The sequence below is a fragment of the Carcharhinus amblyrhynchos genome, chromosome 9 (assembly GCF_965287045.1).
Source record: "Carcharhinus amblyrhynchos chromosome 9, sCarAmb.v2.hapA, whole genome shotgun sequence".
NCBI classification, from domain to species: domain Eukaryota; kingdom Metazoa; phylum Chordata; class Chondrichthyes; order Carcharhiniformes; family Carcharhinidae; genus Carcharhinus; species Carcharhinus amblyrhynchos.
In genome coordinates this window covers 34,085,826-34,103,507 of record NC_137332.1, presented here as the reverse complement: position 1 = coordinate 34,103,507, position 17,682 = coordinate 34,085,826, and the positions used below count along the sequence as shown (strand labels likewise).

Below are 17,682 nucleotides of genomic sequence, written 5' to 3'. Positions count from 1 at the left end.
ATTTGGAGTCTGAAAGTTCAGATAATATTTGTATCAAAATACTCATTCACATAGTTTTATTTATCAGTTGCTAATTTCCAGTTTCCATCCAATGGTCTTAAATCAACTTTTGATCCAGTGAATATCAAACCGAGTATCAAGACAGCAGTGTAAAATTGAAGACCTGTCAAAAAGCAGCCTTGTGTATTTTGCTGTCATTCATAACTGTCCTTTCCTTGTTGGAGTTATGAGCTGAATGAGACAATGAATTGCAGTAGTTGCCCTGAGACTCCAATACCTCTGGCTCCACAGAAAATACAGTAAAAAGTCTGACAACACCAGGTTTTAGTCCAAACGATTTATTTGATAGTAAACTCACAAGCTTTCGAGGGAAGGGAGTCCCCTCGAAAGCTTGTGAGTTTACTATCAAATAAATCGGTTGGACTAAAACCTGGTGTTGTCAGACTTTTTACTGTGTTTACCCCAGTCCAACGCCGGCACATCCACATCATGTCCACAGAAAATCCCATCCAGAAATTCTGAGCCACTCAGGACCTATTATTAGTGTAGCAAAACAAAAGGCTATGCCACTCAGTGGAATTAAACACAATATATTATTTCGGATTAGCAAATTGTATGCTCATAAAATTCCATTGCCAAGTGTCAACAATATGTTAGTTCCCGTTATACTGCAAAAAAACCTGATCATCCAAGACATGACTTACATTTCCAAGAGCAGAAAAAAGATGATAAAAATATGAAAGGACACAAAATATGGGTTAGTTATGGTTAGGGAGATAACCTGAAGCCAGTTCAAAAAACTGATTTTTGAGAAGCTTTTTAAAACCGAAGGGATATTGTGGTCAACTGTAACAATCCTGAAAGAAGGCAGAAGGGATGAAACACTGCTGTAACAGTCACGGAGTAAATCATCACTATAACTTTGATTAGCGTTATTTTGGTGCAACGAATGGTGGTCAAAAGCTTGATAAAACAGATGGGTCTGAGGTATGAGTCGCACAAGGATTAACAGTCTGAAAGCTTTCAAATAATTTCTGATAAAGTCACTTCGAAATGAGAATTTGCACCATAACCGCTTGCCTATATATTTATAATTTAGTGCAATAGCCTTCTTCCTACTGTTCAAAATAATCCCACCATATTTTTGTGTGTGTTACTGGAAATGCCCCACTGTTAAATAAATGCTTACACAGCTGGAAAAAAAAACCACTTTTTCTTAAATTCGTCAACTTGTAACACATTAATAGTCTTGCGAAATCAACTCCACTTCAGTGGGCACAAAAAGGGGAGGATTATGTGAAGAACACATTCTTTGTTGATCTTTTTGTACTATAATGCCTCTTCCATGAACTATATTATATCAAAACCTGATGGAAGCAAGATTCCCACGGCATCAAGGTCATTATATAGCAAATTTAGTCCCTGGAATTTATATGAAATTCATGTTCCACTCAAATCATGGTGAGCAACGTTATTATTTGTGCCAAATTCATCGCATTTTACAGTGCAGTATGAACTTAGTAAGAGTATGCACCTGACATAATTATTCAGTCTGTGTTCAAGGAAAGTTTTAAGGATAGCAATGTCAAAAATTGTACATGCAAGTTGACCTACAACTGCTGCTGGTAGCAGCCATTTACCTTTTCTGCCAGCAGTAATTTGTCAGCTGAATTTCAATGCCTTCTAGAGATACAGTGATAGCAGATGTGGCAAAGCCTAAAGTGATTAAACACTCACTCTCCCAAAGGTCAGCTAATATCCCTTTCTGTTTGACCAAAATAACTTTCTTAGACCATATTGTGTTCTACTGAATAGTAAATTCTCAAAAGTAAATTGTTTGAGTGTATTTTAAATTGAAGTTTTGGATTAATTTTGTAATGTACAAATTTAATTTCTGATGGACTATTTCTTGCCAAAATCCTACTTGTTCTCAACTTCAAGTTAAGTGAGGAGTTTCCTCAAGACCAAATCCAGTACTAATTTCAGTTTTAGAAAAAGTCTTAAACAGATAAAAAAATACTTTATATTGTTTTATGTTTAGTATTATGTGTCTCACTTATTATCCTAAGAGGTCACAATTTTGCCAAGTGTTAGGATCAACAGTAACTTGCACAAGATTGTAAATGTAATAAACTAATTTAATTTATACCTGTTTTATAAAGTTACTATTTGAACGTTGTGTCAATCATGTTGGCAGTGTGTAACACATTTGCAAAACTCACTTCACACAGAACAAAATATGACAAACATTGTGTAAAAAACAAAGAAAGTTAAATTTACAGAGTTCTTACTGGATCCGTAAGCATGGGGCCCCAGATCTTTCACGTCTCTTCTTCATTGCTGGATTATCTGATACCTTTGCAGCTAGAGAAACTAAACTGCCCCAGTAACACCATCATAAGACTGACATCACTCAGGGAAATACTGGCAGCTGTGTTTTGTGCAATAGGGGCAGTCGGAACCAAGTTAGTTCAACCCTTGCTGAAAATCAGCATATTTAATAAACCATCAAAGCCACCTTTACATGTCTGTAAAAGTGCAACTTTCATTTTAAGAGTTCCCAGACTAATCACAATCATATTCATGCTAATCCAAAAATATGATTGCACTAACATTAAACAAACAAGACAATTTCACTAATCCCCTCAGCTCATGCAGAGGATCTATCAGTCTACTCACCAACAGCATTACAACTTTAGCTAAAATTAGAAAGGAGCAGTCACTTGAATGGCAGTGTGCAAGCTGACTTTTAAACAAACCAATCCAGTTTGCTATTTAGACAACGTACTTTGGGAAAAAGGAGACTGCTGGATCCTATTAACAGCTAGAGACCAAGGGGAGGAGTAAATGCAAGATTCAAGCAGCCCATTCTTGCCACAGTTGTGTTAATATCATTGATATTCTGTCCAAAATGCTCACATTTAGCTTATCATTTTTGATGGAATGTGCATGTAAACTATAATTTTTGCACACTTGCTTAAATCTTCTGTTTTCATCAATATTCTTCACTCAAATACATTTGTAGGCAAAGGTGTGCAGCATCAAAACAACTTTTGAAAATCAACTATTTAAAGCCTGTGATAGTATGGATGTACAACAACCAGTTTTAATTAAAATACTAATGAATATTTAATCACGCATACAGATATTATTTAAAAAGCTTCAAACATTTCTCCTATTTCGATGAATAAAGTGAAGTGGATTCATAGGAATCTATTTTGCTCTTCACAATAAAGGAAAGAGCAAAATAAAAGAACTCTGAACAGGATTCGTATTTGAATTAAAACATTAATTTTGTTTCTCTCTCCACAGATGTTGCCAGACCTGCTGAGTAATTCCAGCACTTTCTGCTTTTATTATTAGGGAGGCCAAACCCAGATTGGGTGACCATTTTGCAGAACATTTCCGTTCAGTCAACAAGCATGATCCCAAGCATCCAGTCAGTGGTCATTTTAAATCTCCACCGTGCTCTCACACTCTAAATTGGGCCTACTGCAGTATTCCAATGAAGTTCAATGTAGGTTCAAGTAACAGCGCTTCATCTTTCCATCAGGCACTTTGTGGCCTTCTGGACTCAATACTTGACTCCAACAATTTCAGACTGTAATCTCTGCCCCACTTCTGTTTTCATTTTATGTGCAGGCTATAGTCTTCCCTTTTTGCTTATGAATGGCAACCCTTCATCATTTAATCATTCGTAGCTGCTCGAGATACATCTTGTTTCTTTACTTGTCCTATTTCCATCCCTTTGGCCTTGCACCACCAGTTCTTCAGTCATTTAATTTTTCCTGCCTTTTGCCTTACCACAGAATTTTCCTTTTGTTCTTTTTCCACTCCCACTTGTTTAAGATAAGCCTCAAGATGGGGGGCGGGGGGGGGGGGGGGTAGCAGTTTAGAACGGAGTTGAGGACGAACTTCTTCACTCAAAGGGTGGTGAATCTCTGGAATTCTCTGCCTGTTGAAGTGGTGGAGGCTACCTCGCTAAATATATTTAAGTCACGGGTAGATAAGTTTTTGGTAGGCAAGGGAATTAAGGGTTATGGGGAGAAAGCAGGAAAGTGGAACTGATCCACTTCAGATCAGCCATGATCTTATTGAATGGCGGGTCAGGCTCCAAGGGCTGGATGGCCTACTCCTGCTCCTACTTCTTATGTTCTTATGTAAAATCGGTTACATATCTAACTTTCCCCAATTTTGTGGTAAGATTATTGATCTCAAACATCAGATGGGATTATCCAGTCCCTCCCACCCATCCTGAGAATGGAAATGCCCACTCCAGGTCAATGGATCTTTAAATAGCCCATCAAATTGTCCGCCCTACCGCACCAATTCCTGTTGTGGGCCAGAACAGAAAACTTACCCCATTAAATCCATTTCTCTCTCCACCAGTGCGCCATAATGTGCTGAGTATTTCCAGCATTTTCTGTTTTTAATACCATTTAATAAAACTTATTTCATAAGGAATAATGAATAAATTGATTCCACTGGTTAACAGAGCTGACTGAAGTAAAACTTTTCAGGTGTTCCCAATATTTTACTTCTTGTTTGCAGGGATCAATTATTATATTTATTTTTTCTTAATCCTTCCCCCAATCCCACAATGTCACAATACCACAAGTGAAAGAGTAATGATGTGGACTGTGAACTTTAACCTGATGATGATCATGGGATTACAGGCAGGCTCTGTAGCACTTAAAACTTTCCTGGTTAATAATTTGTTCTTCACATTTATAGCACAATGAATGCTAGTGTATTTAAGGGTACAGTTCCACCATAACCTTTACATTTATATGTTAAGATTTTGGCAGCACAAAGTCAAAATAGGTGATGCATCTCTGGAATCAGGTCACTATCTTAGCATTAACAGTTTAGCAATTGCCATCTCTCAAGACCTTTTGAAGTACAACTCCAGTGCAGTGAGTGGGTTAAGAAATGGTCAGGATGCTCTCCCAACAACGCAGCTACATTATACACTTCTGTTCAAATTACTTCCTGTTTTAAGGGAGGAAAATTGTTCTTGGACTGAATTTTTGTTTCAACAAAAACATGAAGTTCTGCGTGGAATTTTGGGGATCGGGCCTGGGGTTCTTGTCGATGCAGGCTCGATGGCCTTCTTTGCACTGTAGGGTTTCTATGATTTCTTACTGACATGGAGACCATTGAGTAGGGTTTTCCCTGCAGCTCTGACACACACTGGAGGGGGTGCAGAGGAGATTCACCAGGATGCTGCCTGGGATGCAACATTTAAATTATAAAGAGACTTAGGATAAGCTTGGGTTGTTTTTGTTAGAGCAGTGAAGAATGAAGGGTGACCTGATTAAGGTGTACAAGATTATGAGGAGCACGGTCAGACTGGATAGGGAGCAACTGTGCCTCTTACTTGAAGGATCAGTCACTAGGTTCAAGGAGAGGGACACGAGGTTTAGGGGGAGGATGTGAAGAAAAGCTTTTTTACCCAAAGGGTGGTGACCATCCAGAACACGCTGCTTGGAAGGGTGGTCGAGCAGGTTGCCTCACATCCTTGAAAAAAATACCTGGATGAACACTTGGCATGTCTTAACATTCAAGGTTATGGACCAGTTGCTGGTAAATGTGATTAGGTGGGAGCTCACGTGTCAGTGCAGACTCAATGGACCTAAGGGCCTCTTCTGCACTGTATAATTCTCTGATCATGTACAAACAAGAGAAGTGAAGTAGATCCATAGTAAAATGTGTGCTCTAAAATCAGACAGGGAACCACTCCAAAGCTTGTCACTACGGACTGAGAAATCTTTATTCCCAATCTGTACCATGATTCGTCAGGAGGCTCAATTTGACAATAAAGCTTTTTGTGTTTTGTGTGAAGTACTAAAAGAATTGGACAAATATTAAAACAGTACAATAAGAAGTTGGGGGTTGGTTTAGTCAGTTAGCTGAACAGCTGGTTAGAGATGCAGAGCGATAGCAATAGAACAAATTGAATTCCCGTACTGGCTGAGGTTATTCATTGACCTGCCTTCACAACCCTGTCCCTTTCCTGAGGTGTAGTGATCCTTATGTTAAATCACTACCTTTCAACTCTCCCCCTCAAAGGAACGGACAGTCTATGGTCATCTGGGGCAATGATGACTTTACCTTACAATAATAAGGCTGGATAAAATGATCTCAGTCCTTAAGAGATTAAATGGATCTTTTTTCCGTGCTTCAGTCCAAAGCAGTGAAAGAATCAAACAAGTCTGCAGATAAATTCTGCCCACATATGTCCGATTATTGTGATGTACAAAGCACAGTTTTACACTACTTATTGATCCAGTCTGAAAATTTACCAATGCTTGCAACAGTACTTGCAACAAAAGAACTAGTTTTAACCTTCAGAACTCCTCTGATAAAACAATAAACAACCAACATAGCAAAAATGAACATTAGAGATGGAGCACAACCCGTTCACTGATTCAAACTTCATAAAAGTAATATGTAATTTCTTTTTCACTTCTGCCTTTGATTTGGATTAAATTACATTAAAAACACCAAATCCCTGCATGTGGTTGTTAATTTTGAATCCCAACAGTGCAGGAGGACGACGACATTTGGCCCATTGAGTCTGTACCGGCTCTCCAGAAGAACATCCCCCCTCGACCCTATTGCCAAAACCCCACACATTTCCCATGGCTAAGCCACTTAACCAACACGTCTTTGGACACTAAGAGGTGTCAATCCATCTAAACTGCACTTGCCTGGAATGTGGGAAGAAACGGGAGTACCCGGAGGAAATCCAGGCAGACACAGGGAGGACAAGCAAACTTCACAAAGGCAGTGACCCAAGCCAGGAATCGAACTGTGAGGCAGCAGTGCTAACTGCTCAATGCCACCCTCAATCAATATGGTCAATATGAATACGCAAGATTGAATAAAAAGGGAGATATCGGCCAAGGCAACATCAACATACTGAAAGAGGTACTGCACTCGGAAAATAAATGGTAAGTCATGAATCACTTTCATCCAAATTCAACACAGCTTGTGTCATTAAACAGTGTAAATCAACAAGTAGACCTGGTCACTCAAGTTTAAAGTAAACTCAAGTCAGGAGTCACTGTATTAAAATTGAGGCCACATTTTGAAAACATATTCATGATTTATTTCAGACTTCAAGCATCCACAGTATTTTCTTTTTTATTTCCATGATCTACTTTCAAAGTTCTTGGATGGACACAAAGTACCTGCAAAATCACATGATCCCTACAGTGCAGAAGAGGCCATTTGGCCCATCAAGTCTGCACTGACTCTCTGACAAGAGTATCTTACCCAGGTCCTCTCTCCCACCTTATCCCTGTAAATGGCAAATGGAATTTAATGTTGGCAAGTGCGAGGTGGTCCACTTTGGTAGGAATAATGGTAGGAAGGATTATTACTTACGTGGCGAAAAACTGCAGCAGGCGACGGTGCAGAGGGACCTCGGGGTCCTTGTGCATGAGTCGCAAAAACCCAGCTTGCAGGTGCAGCAGGTGGTCAGGAAGGCTAATGGGATGCTGGCCTTCATAGCGAGGGGGATTGAATATAAAAGTAGGGAGGTCTTGCTGCGGCTGTATAGGGCATTGGTGAGGCCGCAGCTGGAGTACTGTGTGCAGTTTTGGGCGCCGCACTTACGCAAGGATATTTTGGCCTTGGAGGGAGTGCAGAGGAGGTTTACTAGGCTGATGCTGGAGTTGAGGGGGTTGAGCTATGAGGAGAGGCTGAATAAACTAGGCTTGTACTCGTTAGAGTTTAGAAGAATGAGGGGAGATCTCATTGAGACGTATAAGATGATGAATGGGATGGATAGGATAGAGGTGGAGAGACTCTTTCCGCTCAGAAAGGATAGTAGGACTAGGGGGCACAGCCTCAAGATAAAGGGGGGGCAGTTTAGAACGGAGTTGAGGAGGAACTTCTTCACTCAAAGGGTGGTGAATCTCTGGAATCCTCTGCCCGTTGAAGTGGTGGAGGCTACCTCGCTAAATATTTTTAAGACGCGGGTTGATGGGTTTTTGATAAGAGAGGGGATTAAGGGTTATGGGGAGAGGGCGGGAATGTGGAACTGAGCCACGACAGATCAGCCATGATCTTACTGAATGGCGGGGCAGGCTCGAAGGGCTAGATGGCCTACTCCTGCTCCTATTTCTTATGTTCTTATGTTCTTACCATGGCTAATCCATTCAACTATGGGGCACTAAGAGGCAATTTAGCATGACCAACCCACCTAAGCTGCACAATAGAAAATCAAACTACAACTGATCGGTTGGAAACAGTACAAATGCCAACTGTAGCCTCGTCATAAAATATTACATTTCTGTAATTTTCTGGCAATTCTCAAGCAAGTTTGGTATATTCTGAGGTAAGCCACTAGATGGAGATAAATGCATAGCAGAAACCAACAGGTTTTACATGAGACGGGGAACTCACAACTAACGCATCATTCATCGCAGTGCCCCATCTTTAACCTGCCAATCACAACATACACACATACATGTCAGGTGCATGAGTTTAACAAAAACAGACAGTATTCTAAAAACCCTGTCCACGTACTCAAAATCAGTGCAGAACGGCATCTAAATGCCACTTGTGTTCTAACATACTCCAGCTGTGATTGATAGTAATACTCACATCATTCGTGCATGACTGAAAATTTCTGCTTAGGAACAATTGGGTTAATAGCAATAGCATGTTAAGTAGATGCTACTCAATAGGGCTGAGGTGGGAGGTTGGAAGCAGACAGAATTAGAGGGAAAAGGACATGACTCTTTTAGAGGGGGGCAGTAGGAAACAGCGGAAATGGCAAGAACAGCTTCTACACTGAGGTGAGGTTGAGAAAGAATGAGAGAAGCCAGCAGCACTTTGGAAAAATAGACTAAGGTGACCTGAGCTGAGTCAATGACCTACCACACATCAGCATTACAGATAGTTCAGGAAAAAGGCCAGATCATGTCTATAATTATTTAAGTGTAGAATAAAGTTTGATGCCAGGAGATTCTCTCTTTCCAGAAGGTTATCTTGCACTTGAAATAAATCAACCAGTGATCGTGGATTCACTGCGACAGTGCCTTGCTGAGACTAATTTTTGTGGTGTACAAAACATGTGTAAATACTTGGCTGTGTACATCCTAATCACCGCAATCTCCTGAATTCACATTTGTGAAAATCTGTGGTACAGCTGAAGATCGGAGATATTAAATGACATACGTTGGCCTTAATCTTGCTTTGCTTTTGAACTATAGCTGTTCATTATTCTACCTTTCACACCTCCTCTGGATCCATCCTTTGTTTCTTTACTTATTCCATAACCACCCCTTTTTCTTCTGCCCTGCCAACTCTTTTGTCTTTTTCATGTCTTTTGCCCGGTCATAGAATTTTTTCTTCTTTTCCCACCTTCCCCCATTTCGCCCATGTAAAAACTATGACTTTTCTACTGCATTACAACCTGAAACGCCAACTTTGTTTCTCACTCCACAGATGCTGCCAGCCCTGCTGAGTATTTCTAGCATTTTCTGTTTGTATCCTCGTGCATTCCTTGCAAGAATCCAATCAAGACTCTCTGAGCATTAACCTTTAAAAAGTATCATGCTTTTAACTGAGATTTTATTTTCCTATTTTTAACACCAAAGTGACTGACCTCGCATTTCCATACAATACTCTATCTGCCATCTTGCTACCCATTCGGATTAAATTCCATCTGCCATTTCTCCACCCAATTTTCCAGTCTATCTATATTCTGCATTCTCTGATAATCTTCATCGCTCCCCGCAACTTCACCAACCTTAGCGATCGGATCCATACACATTTGGAACTAAATGGTCTTATTAGCGACAGACAGCATGATTTAGTACGAGGGAGGTCATGTCTCACTAATTTGATTTGAGTTTTTTGAGGAGGTAACAAAAATGATTGCCGAGGGAAGAGCTGTAGATACTGTCTATATGGACTTTAATAAAGCATTTGATAAGGCCCCATGGTAGGCTGGTGCAAAAGATTAAATCACACAAGATCAGGGGTGAACTAGGTTGATGGATTTAGAACTGGCTTGGCCATAGAAGGCAAAGGGTAGTGGTAGCTATCATCCACAAACCTGCGAATCAAACTAGCTATGTTTTGGTCCAAGTCATTTATATATATTACAAACAGCAGAGGTCTCAGCACTGATCCCAGCAGAACACCACTAGTTACAGACCTCCATTCAGAAAAACACTCTTCCACTGCTACTGAATGTCAGACGAGTGCATACCCAAGCAGCTCCTTTTTGGGGAACTCTCTGCTGGAAGATGCTCGCACGGAGGGCTGAAGAAATGTTTCAAAGACACACAAGGCCTCCCTGAAGTCACTTGACATTGACACGACCACCTGGGAAACGCTGACACAAAACCGCCCTACAAAGGCTGGCAAGCTCACGAAGCAAAATGTACAACTGAAGCACAACTTGAGTAAGAGCTGCGCAAGTCCAGAGCCACCAGCACAACAACTACAGTGTCTACACAAGTCTGTCCAATACGTGCCAGGACATTCTGTGCCCGAATTGGCTGATCAGTCATCTTCGGACACACCGCAACCTGCCTCAAATTGACTAATAGTGTCGAGGTCCTCATCAATGAGGATGGATGAACAACATAAACTGTTAATATAGATCATAAATTTTTGACGCCCCAGCACTGATTATGGTATTCCTCAATGATGGAGAACCCCAGCATATCAATGCCAAAGACAAGTCTGAAGCATTTCTAAGTGTCTTCAGTCAAAAGTTCCAAGTGGATGATCCATCTTGCCCTTCTCCCGAGGACCCAGCAGCACAGATGTCAGTTTTCACTCAATTTGATTCACTCCACGTGACTTCAAGAAACAGCTGAAGGCACTGGATACTAAAACAGCTATGAGCCCAGACAACATTCTGGCAATAGTACTGACGATGTGTACTCCAAAACAAGCCAGCAAGCCACAACACAGGCATTTACCCACAATGTGGGAAGTTGCAGGACAAACCCAATCTGGCCAATTACCACAGCATCAGTCTATTCTAGATCATCAGAAAAGTGATGGAAAGTGTTGTCAACAATGTCATCAAGCAGCAATAAGTTGGTCACTAAAGCTCAGTTTGGGTTCTGCCCGAGTCACTCAGACCCTGACCTCATTATAGGCTTGGTCTAAACATGGACAAAAAAGCTGAACTCCAGAGGTGAAGTGAAAGTGACTGTCCTTGACATCAAGAGAACGTTTGACTGAATGTGGCATCAAGGCCTATAAAAATTGGAAACAATGAAAATAAAGGGGAAACTCTCCACAAGTTGGAGTCAAATCTGGCACAAAGGAAGATGTTTGTGGTTGTTGGAAGTCAACCACCTCAATCCCTGGACATCACTGCAGGAATACCTCATGATAGTATCCCTGATCCAATCATATTCAGCTGTTTCATCAGTGACCTTCTCTCCCTCCATCAAAAGGTCAGAAGTGGGAATGTTTGCTGAAGATTGCACAATGTTCAGCACCACTTGCACCTCAGATACGGAAGGAGTTGGTGTCGACATGCAGAACAACAAGGTCAATATTCAGATTTGGGCTGATAAGTGGCAAGTAACATTCACACTGCATAAGTGCCAAACAATGGCTATCTCCAACCAGAAAGAATCTCACTATCTTCCCTTGTTTTTGTGATGATTCTGTGTTTTAAGAAATAGACGTATATCATATTCATTGTAAGGGGTATGTTTAGAATTCAGATCTGTTTTACAGGGCACCGATTTATCTAGCAAAACTTTAAATCAATAGCTGGCGAGCAGATTAAGTACTCATTTCAGACGTGGAGTGTTTTAAGCAGAGCTAATGCATTTGAGTTTACACAGGTCTCCCCCGGGAGTTTCAAAGTAAAGTTTTGATTAGGTTGATTGACAGGGACTGAGTCATGCATTTAACTGGAGGAGCTAGGCTTGCAGGCAAGAAAAAGTTAAGACTGTTTGCTTCATTTTTTAAAAATACAAGCAGTTTGCTGCCTGGACTGCCAGAAGAAACATGTGTTTCTATATTTCTCGTTCTCCAGCGGTGTTCAGAAAGCTCTAGGACTGTTAACTTGAGACAAACAAGTATGCCTGTGTTTTAGAACTTATCTTAAAGAGGAGATTTAAGTCTATAAGAGGAATATTGCTTGAATTGGAACTCTTGAGAGGTTAGCAGTTAAGAATTATGTCTTGTTTAAGTATTGTTCAATTGTTAAAGGTTAAGCTAATTAATTTGTTATAGTTAAACAGTGTTGCTACACAAAACTTGTTTTGAAAGAAGCTTGCCAGTATGTCAGTAGAATCATGCCTGGAGTGAAACATCATATCCTCACATTAATGACAAAATAACAACATTCAATAGCACTGCCATGGTCAAATCCCCCATTCTCAACATCCAGGGGGTTACCATTGGTCAGAAACTATGCTGGACAAGCCATATAAATACTATTGCTACAAGAGCAGGTCAGAGGCTTGGATATTATGAATAGTAATTCACCTCCTGACTCTCCAAAGGATGCCCATCATCTACAAGGCACAAGGTAGAGTATTGTGAAACACTCTCCACTTGCCTAGATGGATCAGCTGCAACAACACTCAGAAGAGCTCAACATCATCCAGGATAAAGCTGCCCATTGATAGGCACCCTATCCACCACCACCTTAAATATTCGTTCCCTCCACCTCTGATGCACAGTGGCAGCATACCACCTATGAGATGCACTACATCAACCTGCCAAGCCTCTTTAGGCAACACCTTCCAAACTAGTGATCTCTACCATCTTGAAGAATAAAGATAGAACACTGCCACCTGCAAGCTCCACTCCAAGTCACATACCACTCTGGCTTGGAATTGTATTATCATTCCTTCTCTGTCCTTGGGTCAAAATCCTGAAACTCCCTCCCTAAATGCACATTGAGAGTACCTATACCACAGGGACTACAGTGGTTCAAGAAAGTAGCTCACCGCCACCTTCTCAAGGGAAGTTAGGGATGGGCAATAAATGCTGGCTTAACCAACAATGCCCACAAGCCATTAATGATTTTTTATAAATTCTATTCACTGCAGCCTGAATCCCTGAAAATTACCTGTTTATCCCCAATTCATTAACCAATCCTTCAATCATGCTAATGTATTACCCATCGCCAACCCAACTCCATGAGCTCTTATATGGCATTTTAACCTTTTATGTGGCACCTTTTGTTTTGAAAAGCCAAGCATAGTAAAGTACTTGCTCCCTTAAACCTACCTTATTGGTTGCATTGTCAAAAATCTTTAATAAACGTCCGCGCAACTTGGGTCTACATATTTAAGGAAGGATATACTTGCATTGGAGACAGCACAGCAAAGATTCACCAGTCTGGTGCTGGCCTGAGAAGGCTGTCATATGCTGAAGGCTAAGTAAATTGGGTCTTTATTCTCTGGAGTTTAGAAGAATGAGAAGTGATCTCAATGAAGTATTCAAGATTATGAAGAGGCTTGTTGATGCAGATCCCGAGATGTTGTTTCCCCTGGCTCGGGAAGCTAGGACAAAGAGGCACCATTTGAGGATAAGGAGTCAATCATTTAGGATTGGAATAAGCAGCAATTTCCTCATTCAAAGGGTTGTGAATCTTTGAAATTCTCTACCTTTGAAGGTTGTGGATGCACCATCATGGAAAAGATTTAAAGCTGAGACAGGCAGATTATTGGTCTCTAAGGGAATTGTGGGACGTGGGGAGCAGGTGGGAAAGTGGAGCTAAGGCAGAAGATCAGAACTAATTGTGTTGAATGGTGAAGTCGGCTCAACAGACCCCACATAGTCTTCTGCTTCGATTTTTCCTGTACTTATGGGCTAAGATAGCTTTAAAGGTAAATTTTACAAGGGTATACCCCCATTCTGTCAGAAATGCTCATCAGGAGCATTTTCCATGATTTTCTATGCAATCATAACACAAGGCCCTTCGTGTAGAACTTCAGCACATTGTGAAAATTCATTACAATAGATTAATGGAAAGGGACTGCTGCTCACAATTTATTGAGCACATTTGCAATGGAACTGAAACTGAGCATCAGCTGGGAGCAGTTCTATGCAAAATATCTGTTTCCAAGTAACTGTTTCTGATATATAATAACTGTAAAGCAATACGTAGGACAGAGATGGGTAATTAAAAGACACTGTAAAGTTAATATCCTACCAATGTACTGACAGTACATTAGAGTGTGTTAATTTTTATTCAGTATTGTCTTCATCCCGATGGACCTATGTCACTTTAACAGTGGAACTTTTCAAGGTTGAATGTTACTAATACACAACCTGGAAGCTAACAGAATGTAATTGCTACAAGGCTGTAAGCCACTAGTTAAATTATTTGCACTTAGTGATCCCAAACCTGCAAACTCGTGAAGTACATGCTCCACATTCGTCCACTGGTCTTTTGCTTTGATTTATTATTCAGCATTTGTCTGTGGACACTCTTTCCCTCTCCCTTTCCTTTCCCCATCCATCCCCTCAAAACCCAACCATCTCCAAAGGTCTAAGAGTTAACATACCATCTGTGAAAATATGAAGCTTCAATTTAAGTTGCATTCTACTTTAAAATGCTCTGCATATTCGGGGTACTCTTTGTTACATATCCAGCGCTTCTTGTGGTGGTGTCGGTTGGTCATTGTGTTTCCAGGTTTTCCATTATTTCTTCACTGTTTTACCTGACAATGCAACTTTTTTTCAATTTACTAGCATTAGTTTCATCTCATCTTGTTTAAATGCACCAAACCAGCTTTAAAAGAGTATTTGTGTGAACAACAGTTGAAATCAAATTCAACTATGATGATATTATTGCATATGAAAATGGCAACTTCGGAAAAATATCAGAGAGCTCTTTTGAATCTATGCATTCATGCCCCAAAATGAAAATGAGGGACAACAGAAAATACTTTCCTCTACTGCAGGGGAAATTAGAGAAACAAGAACAATATCACTTGGTATTTGTTTTGTTTAGTAGTTGAGCAATATCAGAGTTTAAAAAATCAGATTACTCAGCAACCAAAGAGCTTCAGCGATCTTTTGTCCTTGTGTTGAGCTCTCAACATATAATGGTAACCACCAGAAGCTACTTGATTAAACTTAATTTCCTATTTCAATATTTACACGAAGGAGCAGCACAGTGGTCAGCACTGCGGCCTTACAGCACCAGGGACCTGGGTTCAACTCTGGCCTCAAGTCATTGTCTATGTGAAGTTTGCACATTCTCCATGCCTGCATGGGTTTCCTCTGGGTGCTCCAGTTTCCTTCCACAGTCCAAAGATGTGTGGGTTAGGTTGATTGGCCGTGCTAACTTAACCCAAGTGTCAGGGGGATTAGCAGGGTAAATATCTGGGGTTACAGAAATAGGGCCTGGGTGGGATTGTGGTCAGTGCAGACTCAATTGGCTTAATGGCTTCCTTCTGCAGTGTAGGGATTCTATGATTTCCATCTTATTGCAATGGTGGGCCAACACAATAAAAATATCTCCTTGCATTCCAACAGGTTTCAAATATATTTTTTTTTAAACTGCAGTTCAAAAGTAGTTTAACTATATATAGTGTGTGTGTAACACACACACAGTCACTATGCTTGAGGTTGAGTCCAGGTAAGCTGCATTGAACCCAATGACCTGAGGTATGTACTGTTCAAAGTTTTTGTAGAAGTCCATGAAGTCGTACACACGTTAAATACATTTCAGCCTTTACAATGCTGTGAATGCCCTGATCAATAAATTATACTAAGTCTACCTATTTTCAAAAACAACTTGACTTCCATTTGAAGATCACTCAAGATTTTATCTCGGTATTTAATTTTGATTCCATAAAATAGTGTCCTCAAGAGCCAAAGACTCACTGCATGTACATGACAAACTGCTCTCTTCAACCTACAAAAACGTCAACTCAAAGATAATGTTCATTTCTTTCAACCTGACCCCATGCATCCAATTAGAATCTGGTGCCCTTTAATAATGCACAGAGCATTATTATTGAATAGGAGACTCAGATTAATTAGTTAATCTGAGAAAAGCATATTTATTTGCAGGATTTTTCAGAGGATATACATTTACTAAAGAAAAAAACATTTGGTTAACTCAAGGAGGAGTCGACATTCTGATGCTGTGTAAAACCAAACTGTTTTAATGCAAGTCTCAAGGATCATTATTCTAACATAAGAACATAAGAAGTAGGAGCAGGAGTAGGCCATCTAGCCCTTCGAGCCTGCCCTGCCATTCAATAAGATCATGGCTGATCTGAAGTGGATCAGTTCCACTTTGCCGCTTTCTCCCCATAACCCTTAATTCCCTTGCCTACCAAAAACCTATCTACCCGTGACTTAAATATATTTAGCGAGGTAGCCTCCACCACTTCAACGGGCAGAGAATTCCAGAGATTCGCCACCCTTTGAGTGAAGAAGTTCCTCCTCAACTCCATTCTAAACTGGGCCCCCCCCCCCCCCCCCCTTATCTTGAGGCTGTGCCCTCTAGTCCTGCTGTCCTTTCTGAGCAGGAAGAATCTCTCTACCTCTACCCTATCCATCCCTTTTATTATCTTATATGTCTCTATAAGATCCCCCCTCATCCTTCTAAACTCCAACGAGTATAGACCCAGTCTATTTAGTCTCTCTTCATAGTTCAACCCCCTCATCTCCGGTATCAGCCGAGTGAACCTCCTCTGCACTCCCTCCAAGGCCAAAATATCCTTGTGCAAGTGCAGCGACCAAAACTGCACACAGTACTCCAGCTGCGGCCTCATCAGTGCCCTGTACAGTTGCAGCAAGACCTCCCTGCTTTTATATTCTATCCCCCTCACTATAAAGGCCAGCATCCCATTCGCCTTCTTGATCACCTGCTGCACCTGCAGACTGGGTTTTTGCGACTCATGCACAAGGACCCCCAGGTCCCTCTGCACCGTAGCATGCTACAGCTTTTCGCCCTTTAAATAGTAATCCCTCCTACTATTATTCCTGCCAAAGTGGATAACCTCACACTTGCTAACATTGTACTCCATCTGCCAGGTCCTCGCCCACTTGCTCAGCCTATCCAGATCCCTCTGCAGACTTTCCACACCCTCCGCACAATTTGCTTTTCCACTCATCTTTGTGTCATCAGCAAATTTCGACACCCTACACTCAGTCCCCTCCTCCAGATCGTCTATATCAATGGTAAATAGCTGAGGCCCCAGCACCGATCCCTGCGGCACTTCACTAGTTGCCAACGGCCAATTAGAATAACACCCATTGATACCAACTCTCTGCCTCCTATTAGACAGCCAATCCTCTATCCACGCTAACACCTTACCCCCAACTCCATGCCCCCTAACCTTCTGAAGCAACCTTTTGTGCAGCACCTTATCAAACGTCTTCTGAAAATCAAGAAACACCACATCCACCGGTTCCCCTCTGTCTACCGCACTAGTCACATCCTCATAGAAATCCAATAAATTTGTCAAACATGACTTCCCCTTAACGAATCCGTGCTGCGTCTGCTCTATCAAACAATTCTTCTCTAGGTGCCTCGCTATTTCTTCTTTGATGACGGATTCCAGCATTTTTCCAACAACAGGCATTAAACTAACCGGCCTATAATTCCCTGCCTTTTGCCTGCTACCTTTTTTAAACAGCGGCGTAACATTAGCCGTTTTCCAATCTTCCGGCACTTCCCCGGAATCCAGCGAGGTTTGGTAAATAATC

General features: G+C 41.0%; 1 protein-coding gene across 5 annotated transcripts in view; it reads right to left on the bottom strand.

The window, feature by feature from the left end:
* The window catches only part of mast2 (microtubule associated serine/threonine kinase 2), a 405,638-nt gene that overhangs the window by 165,167 nt on the left and 222,789 nt on the right, over window positions 1–17,682 (bottom strand). Inside the window, exon 1 of one of the 5 annotated variants that reach the window (XM_080195431.1) lies at window positions 2,292–2,389. The exons of the other annotated variants lie outside the window; for them this stretch is intronic. Coding sequence (XP_080051557.1) covers window positions 2,292–2,338 — 47 coding nt within the window. The 5' untranslated portion in view covers window positions 2,339–2,389. Of the gene's footprint in view, window positions 1–2,291; window positions 2,390–17,682 lie in introns of those variants that run through there. 5 annotated transcript variants of the gene reach the window in all.